This window comes from Bubalus bubalis, chromosome 18, assembly GCF_019923935.1.
Source record: "Bubalus bubalis isolate 160015118507 breed Murrah chromosome 18, NDDB_SH_1, whole genome shotgun sequence".
In the NCBI taxonomy this organism is placed as follows: Eukaryota; Metazoa; Chordata; class Mammalia; order Artiodactyla; family Bovidae; genus Bubalus; species Bubalus bubalis.
In genome coordinates, this window is record NC_059174.1 from 10282195 (window position 1) to 10296349 (window position 14155).

A 14155-nucleotide genomic window follows, 5' to 3' on the forward strand; every position below is an offset into this window, starting at 1 on the left:
ATTTTGTGTGTATGTGGTAAAATGTACAAACATTTACCATCTTAACTGTTTTTAAGCACACGGTTCAGTGGCGTTGAGTACATTCACGTGGTTGTCCAGTCATCACAACCATCGTCTCCAGAACTTTTTCAACTTCTCCAACCGAGTCTGTCCCCAGTAGACACTAACTCCTGGGAGTTCCCTGGCGGTCCAGTGGTTAGGACTCAGAGCTTTCACTGACGTGGCCTGGGTTCAGTCACTGGTTGGGAAACAAAGATCCTACAAGCCAAGCGGCACAGCAAAAACAAAAACAATTACCCAGCTTCTGGTAAGCACCCTTCTACTTCCTGTCTCTATGAGTCTGTCTGTTCTGGGTACCGCACGTAAGTGGTGTCGTTACAGTATTTGTCCTTCTGTAACTGGTGTGTTTCACTGAGTGTAACATCCTCAAGCTCCATTCCTGTTGTGGCAGGTGTCAGAATTCCTCCCTTTTTAAGGTTAAATGATATTCCATTGTTTGGGCTTGATCACATTTTGTTTACCCACTGATCTGTTGATGGACCCTTTAAAAAAAAATTTGAAATATATAGAGAAATTATTTAAGCCTAGCATCAAAAGGCAGGGAAGGCAATGGCACCCCACTCCAGTACTCTTGCCTGGAAAATCCCATGGACGGAGGAGCCTGGTGGGCTGCAGTCCATGGGGTCGCTAAGAGTCGGACACGACTGAGCGACTTCACTTTCACTTTTCACTTTCATGCATTGGAGAAGGAAATGGCAACCCACTCCAGTGTTCTTGCCTGGAGAATCCCAGGGACGGGGGAGCCTGGTGGGCTGCCGTCTATGGGGTCGCACAGAGTCGGACACGACTGAAGCAACTTAGCAGCAGCAGCAGCAGGAGCAGCAGCAGCATCAAAAGGAAATCAAAGATTTAAAAAAAATAGAATTCACAGGTTTCCTATCTGTACCTTCAGATTCAAAAAAATTAATAAGTAAAAATTTAAAAATAAAACCACACAGATTCAAGCATTTATGTGTCTTCTAGATCCACTTGTAGAAACCTCATTGAGAATGTCAGGAAACATCTCCGTGGCAAGACAAAGTCAGAGAGAGAGGCTGTGAAGTGTTGGGGTCACCACACCTCTTAAATCCCTCTGGGTCTTTAGGATACTGATCTTCTATGGAATATTTACTGAATGCACCTGCCCCATGCAAAGTGCACTACAGAGTTGGGTTGTTTTTATTTTGCTTTTTGTTTGTTTTGGCTGCGCTGGGTCTTCGTTGTTGCTCTCAGGCTTTCTCCACTTGTGGTGAGTGGGGACTCCTCTTTGTGGCGGTGCACGAGCCTCTAATCGCGGTGGCTTCTCTTGTCGTGGAGCACAGGCTTAGCAGTCGTGACGCACAGGCTCAGTTGCCCCACAGCACATGGGGTCTTCCCAGAGTAGAGGTCGAACTCCTGTCCCCTGCATTGGCAACTGGATGTTTAACCACTGGACCACCAGGGAAGTCCCCAGCGTTGGGTGTTTTTAAATCTTCAAAACAACCTGAGACAGATTATTGTCCCTGGTTATAGGGCTGGTCAGTGACCGAGGAGGATTTGAACCAATGGAATGGAATTTGCAATTCCAACCTCCATGCCCCTTCTGTTGCTCTGTGCATCTTCCCGCTCTTGAGTTACCTAAATGTGGCTAAACAACCCAAGTGACATCACCATCATTGTTATTCCAGCCACGTGCCGGAGGCCTGGTCCCTGGGGCAGGTATGGACCTGTATTTCCTAGGGGTTCATGGGAGGTCTGGACCATGTCACATCCTGTCCAGGCACACATATGTTTGATTCCAAAAAAAAAGGCAGGATGAGGGTAGCTAGCCAGCATCACCCCCGTTTTGCAGATGAGCAAACTCTGATCAGTCAGGGAGATTGTCATCTGCCCGAGGAGACGTGCTGGCAAGCGGAGCTGGAGCATCTCCTGGGCAGCACTGATGGAGAGGGTAAGCAGAGCCTTGCGGCCGAGAGCGGGTGTCTAGTCATCCATCCTGTGGGGCTAAGTACATGTGCATGGGCACTGATGTCATGGGCTCCAGCTCATGAGTGTCCACGGAGCAGCCTCTGGGCACCAGGCGCTGGCCCCGCCTTCTGGAGGGGCTGCGTTGTGAGCAGAGGGAGGCATTTAAGTGATAGTCACTTGCTGGTCATTAGGCATGTGACCGTGGAGTAGGCGCCATCAAGGGGACGTCCAGGGTGCTGAGAGGGTAGAGCAGGTGGCTGTCTGGTCTGAGATGTCAGGACAAGACAGTCCTTGACCTCTGAAGTGAGACTTCTTGCCCTCAGCAGTATAGACCTTTCTGTTCCAAGTCATTCCTTGTAAGGTACTTGACCGCATGCCTGGCCTCTACCCACTAGATGCCAGTACCACCCCTGCTTCAGTTATGAGGACTAAACATATCTCCAAGCACTAGCAAAGTCCCCCAGGGGGGAAACTGCCCTTGGTCGAGATCCCTTGATTTTATGTTTGGTTTGGCAGCCGGGAAAATGTGCCATCTTCAGCAGGGGCACTGGAGTAGCACACTCCTGGGGGTCACAGGACTCCTCCAGTGGGCAGGGGATTTTTAGCTAGGTATGCTGCTGCCCCTCCCAGACCAGGAACACAGGGAGGGTGGGTGCGAGGTGGGGGTCTGCTGCAGCCATTTTGGAGACAGTAGGGTTCTATCCTGAGAGCAACTGGAATCTATCCAAATGTTTCAAACATGGGATATGTGTGTGTTTGTGAGAGAGAGAAAGAGAGAGACAGACAGACAGAGAGGAAAAGGTGGAGGAGAGGGCTGGATTTATACATTTAGGGTTGCTTGAGCTGCTGCCTAAAAAGTGAATTGGGTGTGGTTGGTCGTGGCCAGACAGAAATGGTAAGCTAGGAAACAGCCAGGCAGGGAGGTCCTGTAACCCCAGGACTGCCTCCATCTGTGGTGTGAGCAAGAATTAAGCCCTCGATTTGGTACACTTGAACCAGGTCTTGAGAGCAGACAAAACATCCTGTCTCGGGCTGTGATGTACATTTCTCCAGGAGGTGGATCTCGCACAATGAAGATGGTGAGGTCAACTTAAGGAGAGAGTTGGAGGAGTGATACATGTAATAATCCTTGGTTGCTTCGTGGTCGTTGGCACAGTGAGAAGCAAACCCAGGAAGTGGGTGTGGTCAGTAGCCCATTTCTGAGCAAATGGGGCCTTTGGGAGATGAGGGGCAGGGAGCAGTTTGGCATGAAGTAAAAGGGGGACTTGCTGTCTCTATTTCAGATGAAGGAAGAGGCTGTTAGGCAGAGCCTTCCCCCTTCCTCCTTCCCTGTGCCAACTACCTGGTGAAAAGGAAAAGATGATTATCTAGCCCTGGGTGTCAGAATACTAGGAATAAGTTTGCAAAAATACTCACCATTCTCCTATCTGAGGTTACCATGTCCTCCCATGCCCTTCAGGTCTTTCACATGGCTTCTTCCCAGACCTGCTGGGCACCCAGACCTCAACTTGGTTTCCCCCTTTTCTTCAGTTCAGTTCAGTCACTCAGTCGTGTCCGACTCTTTCCAACCCCATGAACCACAGCATGCCAGGCTTCCCTGTCCATCACCATCTCCCGGAGTTCACTCAAACTCATGTGCATCGAGTCGGTGATGCCATCCAGCCATCTCATCCTCTGTCGTCCCCTTCTCCTCCTGCCCCCAATCCCTCCCAGCATGAGTCTTTTCCAATGAGTCAACTCTTCACATGAGGTGGCCAAAGTACTGGAGTTTCAGCTTTAGCATCAGTCCTTCCAAAGAACACCCAGGGCTGATCTCCTTCAGAATGGACTGGTTGGATCTCCTTGCAGTCCAAGGGACTCTCAAGAGTCTTCTCCAACACCACAGTTCAAAAGCATCAATTCTTCAGTGCTCAGCTTTCTTCATAGTCCAACTCTCACATCCATACATGACCACAGGAAAAACCATAGCCTTGACTAGATGAACCTTTGTTGGCAAAGTAATGTCTCTGCTTTTGAATATGCTATCTAGGTGGGTCATAACCTTCCTTCCAAGGAGTAAGCGTCTTTTAATTTCATGGCTGCATTCACCATCTGCAGTGATTTTGGAGCCCCAAAAAATAAAGTCTTAGGTTATTGCAAATGTCTCCCAAAACAGGCCATGATACCACCAGTCACCATCAGGAACCATTCTCTGTGGTTCAGTGCCTTCTTAACTGAGAATCCCAGAAGTTCAAGGTCCAGGGTTCTAAATCTGTAAATTGTTGCCCTGCTCTGTCAGCTTTGTGATTTTCCATTCAGTAAAATAAGTTTGTTTGAAAACAGATGCGTCAATAACAGCCAACAGTTGGAAACAATCCATCAGCAGTAAAACAGAAAAATAAATTGTGCCATACTCATTTGGTGGAATACTGTGCAGCCATGAAAAATTAGTGAACCATCACCACACACACCATCATGCATGAATCTCACTAATAACCTTGAGTCAAAGAACCCAAACACAAAAGCATATATATTGCATGTTACCATTTGCACAGAGTTCAAACCCCAGCAAAATAAATCTCCTGGGGGCTGTTTATGTTAATGTGTGTTTCTCGATTTGGAGGCTGGTTATATGGGTCAGTGTGTAAAAATCTGAGCTATACACTTCAGATCTGCACACTTTCTATGTGCATGTTATACGTTAAAAAGACATATCCGTATAAAACCAGTGCACCTAAGAGCAATCCTACTTCTTTTTTTCCTCACAGATTGATGGACAAAATGACTTGAAAGCCATCGAAAAGGAGAAGACAGTGGTGGCGGTGGCACCCAAGGAAGCAAGCAAATGCCACCGAGAGGACCTGGCCAAAGCATTTTACGTGAGAGCTGAGTTTGTCTCTGAGGCCTGGGGCGGTGGGGTTTTCAGATTAAGAGGAAAGCGGCTCGAGGTCCTGAAAATGGCTTCACAGTCCTGAGCTAAGACGCATTGTGATCATCACTGTTAGAAAATGCTCCTGCTGTTGAACGGTTCTGCTTCCCCACCAGGAAGGGCGCCCACACTGATGGCCGTGAACCCTGGAAGCCCTTCCTGGCGGCCACGGTCCTCCCAGTGTTCTGTGCCTCTCTCTCTCTCTCTTTTCTCTTCAGTTTTAGTTAGAAGATAGTTACTTGACAGTGCTGTGTTGGTTTCTGCCATATAACACCCTGAATCAGCTATAAGTATAAATATCTCCCCTCCCTCTTGAGGAGAGACAGAGAGTGTCTCAGGGGACCCCCAAGTTTCCATAGCAGCCTAGTCAGAGTTGAATCCGGGTGTTTTGACATTCAAGCTCAAACTCTTCACCACCTGCCATTCCCACCCCTCGTGTTTTATAATTCATGGTGTTGCCAGTGACCGAAACCAGCTTCTCGCCAGTTTCTTCTGATGCATTTGGGTTCCTGGCTAGGGCAAGACAAAAGCCAAACTGAAGACCACTTCCGTTCCATGAGGGACCCCTGTGAGGCTGAAGGAGTTAGCTTGCTTTATGGTTTCGGTTATCTTTACTTAGCCAAGCAAACATGGGCTGTGTGTGTGTGTGTGTGTTGACTCATAAGCCACCACACTTTGGGAAAGCTAATAGAAGTCCACTAACGAAAGGTCACATGCCACAATTTCAGAGAAGCTGGAGGTCAGTGTTTCAGGCCAGCCTTTCCTTGAGAATACTCAAAAGCCCATCTAAATTCAAGTCCCACTTGTTAGCATTTGGAGAGGGGAAGGAAATATGTTTTCCTTGCCAAGACATTTTCCCCTACCTAGGAAAAAAGCATGGTTTTCTTGCTGTATTCAAAAGAATCTAGAAATCAGTCCAGCCTTCCCATCACCTCAACCATCTGGTAGAACTTTTTTGCTTTGTTTCTGTACTATTTATTTATTTTTGGCTGCACTGGGTCTTCGTTGCAGCACACAGGCTTAGCTGCCTGCGGCATGTGGAATCTTAGCTTCCCGACCAAAGATCAAACTAGTGTCCTCTGCATTGGTAGGCGGATTCTCAACCACTGGACCAGGGAAGTCCCTGGTTTCTTATCGACTTTTTAGAGCTTTCTTATCGACTTTTTAAAGACAGGGAAGCTTTTGTTGCCACCAGGACAACAAAGTTTCCTTACATAGTTACTGACTCTTAAATTCCCTATATTTAATGTCAATTTGTATAAACAGCTTGAAATTGTATCTGGCACAAGGTATGCATGATGGAATCATGTAGCTTTTTTTGTTTCTAAGGGCAGGCCTTTTTTCTTTGTTTCAAGGCAAAATACACAACCTAAAAATTACCATCTGACTACTTTTACGTGTACAGTTCCAAAGTGTTAAGTACATTCACATTGTCGTACAACCCATTTCCACAACTCTTTCCCTCTTGCAAAGCTGAAACTTCCATGTTGGTGGTGAATAATATTCCTGTGTGTGTGTTTGTATGTCTATGTGTCTGTACCACATTTTCCGTATCCATTCACCCATTGATGGACACTTGGGTCACGCCCACCTTTGGCTGTTGTGAATAGCTGCTCCAAGCATGGATAGACAGATACCTCACTGAGATTGGTTTCCAATTCTCTTGACACATACCAGTATCAAGAAAGTAGTGGAACCAGTAGTGGGATTGCCAGATTGTATGGTGGTTCTATTAATTTTTAGAGGTACTTCCACATGGCAGCTGCAGATTCATCTTCCTAAAGATGAACATGTAAGTGTTCCTGCATCTCCAGGTGTCCATGCTATAATCGCAGACCCTGAAATGTAGACCCAAGGCTGTCTTCTCTGTAGTATCTGTAGGGCAGAAGTGTGGGTTCATTGAAAAAGAATGAGATTGTAGGTCTCCTCCTGTCTCTGCCCATTTGCTAGGGGTTTCTGAGCTGGTCCCCTCTCCTCTCTGGACAGCCCATTTTCCTTGATCATCGTGGAAGCGGCTGGCTTCTAGAGTGGGAATCCTGTGACGTGGGCTCCTTGGTCTTTACCTGCCCATCCTTCTCCCTCCAGGTAGATTTACAGAACGGGCTGTCAGAGTTCTCAGTGACGCAGCGCAGGCTGGTCCATGGCTGGAATGAGTTTGTTGCTGATAACACGGAACCTGTGTGGAAGAAATATCTCGATCAGGTGGGATGATGGCCATCATTCTGTGCATTAACCAGTGTAACCCTGGGGGTGAGGAAGGGAGCCGCCGTTCATTGTGTAACTGTGGATTGAGGGTGTCCGTGGATGAGTCTCAGCGCATGGGACAGCTATACTACAAGGTCAAAGAAGGCTTGCCCCTTTCAGGCTGCTCCTAGCTGAGAGATGGGCTCACTAACTACTCTGGCGGCCACAGTCACGAATAATAGTCTTTCCATTCATAGAGGTAACCATGTGCCAGGCACCACGCTGAGTAAATAAGTAAACATCAACTTACTCTTCCTCTAGATCCCTACTTTGAGATGTGGTGGTTTAGTCGCTAAGTCATATCCGACTCTTGAGACCCCATGGACTGTAGCCCACCAGGCTCCTCTGTCCATGGGATTTTCCAGGCAAGAATACTGGAGCAGGCTCCCATTTCCTCTTCCAGGGCATCTTCCCAACCCAGGGACCAAACCCAGGTCTCCTGCATTGTAGGCAGATTCTTTACCAACTGAGGAGAGTGCAATACAGAGAAGCTGAAACATTCCCAGGTTGTGTAGGGCTGCCAGATTTAGCCAATAAATTTACAGATGTCTGTTACATTTGAAATTCAGATAGATAAGCAAAGGAGAGTTTTTTAGTGTATGTTCCAAATGTCGCATGGGACCTACTTGTACTTAAATTTTTTAAAAGTTCCTTGTTTCTCTGAAGTTCACATTTACCTGAGTGTCCTGTAGTTTACCTTGCAGCCAGGGTCCAGAGTCCTGCGGTGTTGTGTTGCTGCTGGGAATTGAAGCCAGGCAGCTGGCTCCAGAGCCCCTGGCCCTCTTAGCCTTTGCCACTGGTGCTGAATACATGTTGTATCAGTCAAATGCCTGGAAGCCACGGGAAAGAAGGGGAAAAAAATTGAAATAGATCCTGCTGCAAGTTCCAGTATAGAAATCAACACCCCACCTCCCACCCAGGACCAGCTCAGAAAGCTCCAGTTAACAGGCAGAATTTCCCAGATACCTGAAGCCACGGTTGCCTCAGTTTCCCCTCCCTGGCTTTTGCACCCTCTCCCATGCCTGACACCTCCCTCTCAGTCAAGCTCAGAAATACCCCAGGCTTCTGCTGCCTTCCCATGGCTCATGTTTAAGGCTTCCTTGATTGGTCAGATCAGGGACCAATCACAGCCCTCCTTGTAGCATCCTCACTCTCCTTTCTCCTCTTGTAGCATCCTCACTCTCCTTTCTCCTCCGGTCCCCACCCTGCTCATTGGTTAGTTCTCAGTGCCCTAGGGATGTCATTCATTGACACATTTTGACACCAGAAGAGGCTTCTAGGTATGCAGGTGACTCTGGCTAACCCAGAAATTTCCTGGAATGCCAGTGTTGGGAAGAGACAGCAGAGGCTCCTGGAAGTTGAAGTTCAGGGAAGGAGGCTGACACATGGGCTGTGGGGGACCTTCTGCCTTCTGGAGCCGGGCCTTGGTCACTTCTGCTCTGGCTGCCCCTTCCACTAGGCCCTGCTCACCTGGCTTCTGCCGGCTAACACCTCACACCCAGGGCTGTCATCCAGCCTCCAGCCAGGACCTTTCCAGGAATGAAATCTCTTTAGTCTCTAAGAGCAGGAAACATGCTTATTCATCCTAACCTTATTGGTTCAAGGATCTATCTCGGGGTATCCCTGTGGGATAGGAAGGCAGCTCCCAATGGCCGTGTTTTCTAGCCCTCGACAAGCACAGGAAATCCATGTGCGCTCACTTATTAATTCTTTGTGTTCATTGAGCACTTGCTCCATGCCAGATGCTGTGGTTCTCCTGGCTGTCTCCTCCAGTGACAGGGAGCTCACCACTTCACAAGGCAGTCCTGCTTCTCTGTCTCAAAAGACTCACCACTAGGAATTCTACCTTAGCGTGGCCACAAATCCCTGTCCCGGAGTCACGAAGCAGAGGTAGATTAGAGTCAGACTGCGGGGTTTAATCCTACTTTCCAGCCTTGTGACTTTGAGTCTGCGACCGATCTGCCTTGAGCCTCACTTGTCCCCATCTAGGAAATGGGACTAGTAAGTCCCTCCTGTTCTGAATTTTACTTAAGAGGAAGCCGAGCCTGTATTACATGCTTAATAAAGGTTGCCCCCAGCCGCAGTGTCTGCCAGCTAGCCTTGGTTCGAGCATAACAGTTAAGAGCACAGGTTTTGGAGTTGCCTGATCTAAATGAATCCTTGGCAGTTCAGTTTCTTTCAGAAACTTGGGTTGGTCATTTATCATTAGGCAGGACTACTTAACAGTACCTGTGTCATGGGGTTGTGAAAGTGAAAGTCACTCAGTCGGTTCCGACTCTTTGCGACCCCATGGTCTATACAGTCCATGGAATTCTCCAGGCCAGAATACTGGAGTGGGTAGCCTTTCCCTTCTCCAGGAGATCTTCCCAACCCAGGGATCGAACCCAGGTCTCCCGCATTGCAGGCGGATTCTTTACCAGCTGAGCCACGAGTGTCAGGGGGCTGGGAGGAGCCTGTAAAACGATGCAGTAAAGTGCTGAGCACAGGGCGTGGCTTGGAAGAGGTGCTCGGGAAATGCTGGTTTGGGGGCTGTTATTGTCTATGGGGTTGCACAGAGTCAGACATGACTGAAGTGACTTAGCAGCAGCAGCAGCAACTGTTTATTGTAATGAACGTCTGTGGTGACCATCCCTTCCCCACATAGTAAGGTTTCAGCAGACCGCTTTCTGCCTGTCCTGCTTTACATGTGGGCTTAAAAGGGGCCCTATCAGAGCCAGGAGGGTCTCATTATCTATAGCCAGGGCGGCACTATTGGCCGGTGGTGGGGTCTCCACACTGGGCCTGACACCTGCGTGCCGTGTCTCATGGTGACTCACCTGTGTCAGATGGAGCAAGGCAGGTGTTTGGCATGGTCTCCAGGAGGGGCGGAGGGAGGCTGGTGGTGTCCGTGCTGGTCTGGAGGGCTGCTTGGGTCCAGCCACATGGGAGGGGGCGAGGTTCTGGGCTTGGGATTAGAGTTCAAGGTGAGGCCAGTGCCTGGTCCCAGCTGTTCAGAGTGGCCCCAGCCAGGACTGAGGACCTCGGAGCTAACCCTGAGCCCGTGGCTGGAGGGGTCCCTTGTGCAGACACAGGCCTGCTCCCCTTGGGGAAGTTTCCCATCAATCTTTGCCAGGGCTGGGCTGGGACACGGGGGTCATCGCACTTTCAGAAAGCTGGCTTCCCTGGGGGCCCCAGTGCTCCACTTTGAGACCCTTTAGAGGGAGTCAACCCCCTGACACCTACTGGAGAGCTTCCCAGAAAATCCTGAAACCTGCATCAGAGTTTCTGAGATGGACCTGTTGTGAATGGAGCAAACAGGATGCTGGCCCTGAGGGGCAGGTTCTGACCTGGAGCAGCGAGGAGACGTGGCAAGGCGAGACCAAGAACTAGAAGGCAGGGCCAGGGCTGGTATCTTGGTGACAGGGACACTGTCGAGATGACCCCAGGATGCTGGTGTTGGGTGGACCGCAGTGGTGGGTCTTCAGTCTGAGGAGAACCATCGGGTGGTGACAGTCCTCCCCTCCTGGCCCTCAGGTCACTGCAGGGCCGGCCTGGAAGCCAGGCTCTGGGTGAAGAGCTGACGCCGCTCCACTAGAGCAGGCCCGGTCTCTGATGTCCATGAGCCTAGACAAGATCCCACCACCCTGTTTTTCCTTTTTCAGTTCAAGAACCCCCTGATCCTGCTGCTCCTGGCCTCTGCCTTGGTGAGCGTCCTCACAAAGAAGTATGAAGACGCCATCAGCATCGCCGTGGTGAGTGCACCCCACGGGAGTCGGGGGACAGTGCCCCCCCATCCCAGACCTGGCTGCCGAGGTCCTGCTGAGTCTCTGTTTATCTTTGTTATGCAAGGAGAAAAAAAACTAGGCTGTAAGAAGAAGAAAAAAAGTAGAAATCACAGCATAAAGAAAGGACAAGAAGTGTCCATGTTCTTCTACCTCACGAAGAGCTGACTCACTGGAAAAGACCCTGATTCTGGGGAAGACTGAGGGCAGGAGGAGAAGGGGCAGCTGCTAGCCTGTGAGGCTGTTTGAATTCAAGTTAAATAAAAATAGAAGAATTCGATTTCTCGGGTGAAGTTAGCACCGCAGTTTGAAAGCATCAATTTGTCAGCACTCAGCCTTCTTTATGCTCCCCAACTCTCACATCTGTACATGACTACTGGAAAAACCATAGCTGTATCTGGTTCCAAAATGTTTTCGTTGCCCTGAAAGGAACCCCTGTGCTCATTCAACAGTCATCCCCCTCCCCACCCCAGCCCCTGGAAAGCACCGTCTGCTGTCTGTGTGTCTGGATTTACCTGTCCCGGGTCGTTCTTATAAACAGAACCCTGCGCTGTGTGACCTTTTACACGTGGCTCTTATATGTGACCTTTTGGTTAATGACTTTCATTCTGCTTCCTTCAATCTGTCAAGTGCTGTCTTTTGAAATACAAAAAGAGATTCCTTCCGTGCAGTGGAATTCAGGGTTGCTGTTCAAAAGCCTGAGGCTAGATCCACATCTTCTGATGTGAAATCATGTTTATTAGCAGCTTTGTTGTCGTTTGTTCAGTCACTAATTTGTGCCTGGCTGTTTGTGATCTGCAGCACACCAGGCTCCTCTGTCCTTCACTGTCTCCTGGAATTTGCTCAGATTCATGCCCATTGAGTCAGTGATGCTATCTAACCATCTCATCCTCTGTCAGCCCCTTCTCCTGCCCTCAATCTTTTCCAGCATCAGGGTCTTTTCCAATAAGCTGGCTCTTTGTGTCAGGTGGCCAGTTATTAAATGCTGGTGAGATATAAATGATTGTATCTATAGTGTATCATCCTGTGTTACAAGCGTATCTATGCCAAAAACTCTAGGAAGATAACCCCCAAATGTGAACCTGTGGAGGCAGAATTTGGAGTGCTTTTTCGGCTCCTCTGTTTTCTAAATCTCTGCACAGTGCTCTATTTTGCAAGGAAAAAGGAAATATATTTTGGAAGACAGTGTCCTCCCTTGGATCACTTACCTGCTCATTGGCAATGGGTGTTAACGTGCCCTCCGTTTGCCCCTAGGCTGTGCTGATCGTGGTCACCGTCGCCTTCATCCAGGTGTGTATATGTGTCCTGAGTTCCCGGGCGGGGTCACCTGGGCTGATGGGAGCTCTGTGGGGGGGTCCCCCACACCCCCCACCCCACTTAAACACACTGTTTCGTGTGCTTCCGGCCAGGAGTACAGGTCAGAGAAATCTCTGGAAGAGCTGACAAAGCTGGTTCCCCCCGAATGCAACTGGTAAGTCTGAGACCTCCCGCCTACCTAACCCCAGGATTTTGTGGTTCATCAGAGGAGTCAGTGGGCTGGTGAGTTTGGCAAAACTTTGGCCACATTTATGTCCTCTGTCGTGTGATAGGGGAGAACGTGTCTCACCAGTGTTAGCAAACCTGACTTCTGCCCCGCCAGTGGATTGCTGTGTATTCTTACGTGTGCCATTCGGTCTCTCTGGGCCTCCACTCTGTCACTGGGGTCTAATCCGAGTGCCCAGCCTGGGGGCCATGGGTGATAGGGCTTTGGGAAGACGGTGGCCCACGAAACCTGTGATGAAGTGTGCAAAATTGTGTGCATTTTTCCTAGAAGGCATTTGACATTTTTCCTGAGGCTCAGAAGAAGCTGAGGGGGAGGGCTTTAATAATAAGCTGAGGCCTCAGAACTCTGATCGAAGCAGTGGACAGCTCAGTGATGAACCCTGGCCATTTTCTCAGCTGCCCGCCAGCCTCTTTCCTACCCGAACATTCCTGCTTTGCCTTTTGTTATCACATCACCCTCCCCAAAGACGTTTAAAAAGGAAAGACAAGAATGTCTCCCCTTACCTCCTGGGCCTGTCTGCTTAGGTCAGTGCTGTGCAAAGGGACTTTGTGGAAGATTCCATCATACGCGCTGCCCGGGACAGCGTCACTAATCACATATGGCTGTTGAGGACTTCACCCAAGGAACTGAATTCTTCATTTTATTTAAGCTGAACTCAAGCAGCCTCACAGGCTAGTGGCTCACAGATGGCTCAGCTTAGAGGGTCTGCAGGGGCCGCTGCCCTTGGTAAAGGAAATGGCAGAGGCAGAAGTGAGGCTGTTGCAGGCCTGCTGCTGTGTGTGCTTCAATTTTAATTTTTTAGTGTATCAGCAATCCCCAACCAGTTATTCTCCTTGTAAACATGAAACCACTTTGGAAAAGGCCCAGGTCTTCCTCACCCTTCCTGGCATGAGCTGAGGTTGTCTTAAGTCCTGTGTCTTTCCCAAATACACACTGCCACTCATAAGAAAGTCACTGTAGATATCTTGTGATCCAAGGTACTTTGGAATGATCTCAACAGATATTAACTCTCTTTTATCCAAAGGATAAGCTGGGAGAAAGAACCTTAACATATATTTGCATACAGATGGCATAATTGAGCATAGAGCTGGAGGATAGAAAGATCTAGTGCGAGGTCCTTCCTGTCAAGGAGTCAGCAAGTGAAGAGTGTGTGTGTGAGAGAGAGAGAGAGAGAGAGATACAAGGCAGAGAATAATGAGTAACAAAGTAGAGACCAAAAGAGCATGCTGTGAAAGCATGAGAGGCATGAGTCAATTCTAGAAGATTCTTTTGGGGGGCAGTAAAAATGTCTGGGCTTAATAATGGGATGAACAAGGTGTCAGAAATCCAGACATGTGATGTGTGACATAATCCTATAAGCAGACAGAAGCATCCATGATTTATGGGGTTTGATGAGCTGATCTTAAGTTTAAATATCAAGTCTTGGCCTTTCAGGTGAATAGTATGCATTATTGATGTCCCTGGGAGTTGCTTCTGAAAGACAATTTTATTTTCGAGAGCCGCAGAGGCAGGCAACCTGGGAGAGTTGAAAGAGAGTGAAGGGACACAGCTTGCCTCCCCGAGCCCCTGAGCCCCATGTCAGGAGAAGCATCTGCCCTGCAGACCCTTCCTGCTTACCTCCATCCTTTGTGCATTCATTAAATATTTACAAAGCACCGACTGTGTGCAAGGCGATGTCCCAGGTGAAGAGATATGAAAGCCCTGGCCTTTGGA

At 48.9% G+C, this 14155-nt stretch overlaps 1 protein-coding gene across 3 annotated transcripts in view; it reads left to right on the top strand.

The window, feature by feature from the left end:
• Window positions 1–14155, top strand: part of ATP2C2 (ATPase secretory pathway Ca2+ transporting 2) — a 76279-nt gene that overhangs the window by 16811 nt on the left and 45313 nt on the right. For 2 of the 3 annotated variants that reach the window (XM_044932215.2, XM_006045715.4), the window contains exons 2-6: window positions 4734–4844; window positions 6980–7096; window positions 10780–10869; window positions 12154–12189; window positions 12309–12370. In XM_044932215.2, the coding sequence (XP_044788150.2) occupies window positions 4734–4844; window positions 6980–7096; window positions 10780–10869; window positions 12154–12189; window positions 12309–12370 (416 nt within the window). The remainder of the gene's footprint in view (window positions 1–4733; window positions 4845–6979; window positions 7097–10779; window positions 10870–12153; window positions 12190–12308; window positions 12371–14155) is intronic. The other variant, XM_044932214.2, reaches the window with a different exon arrangement.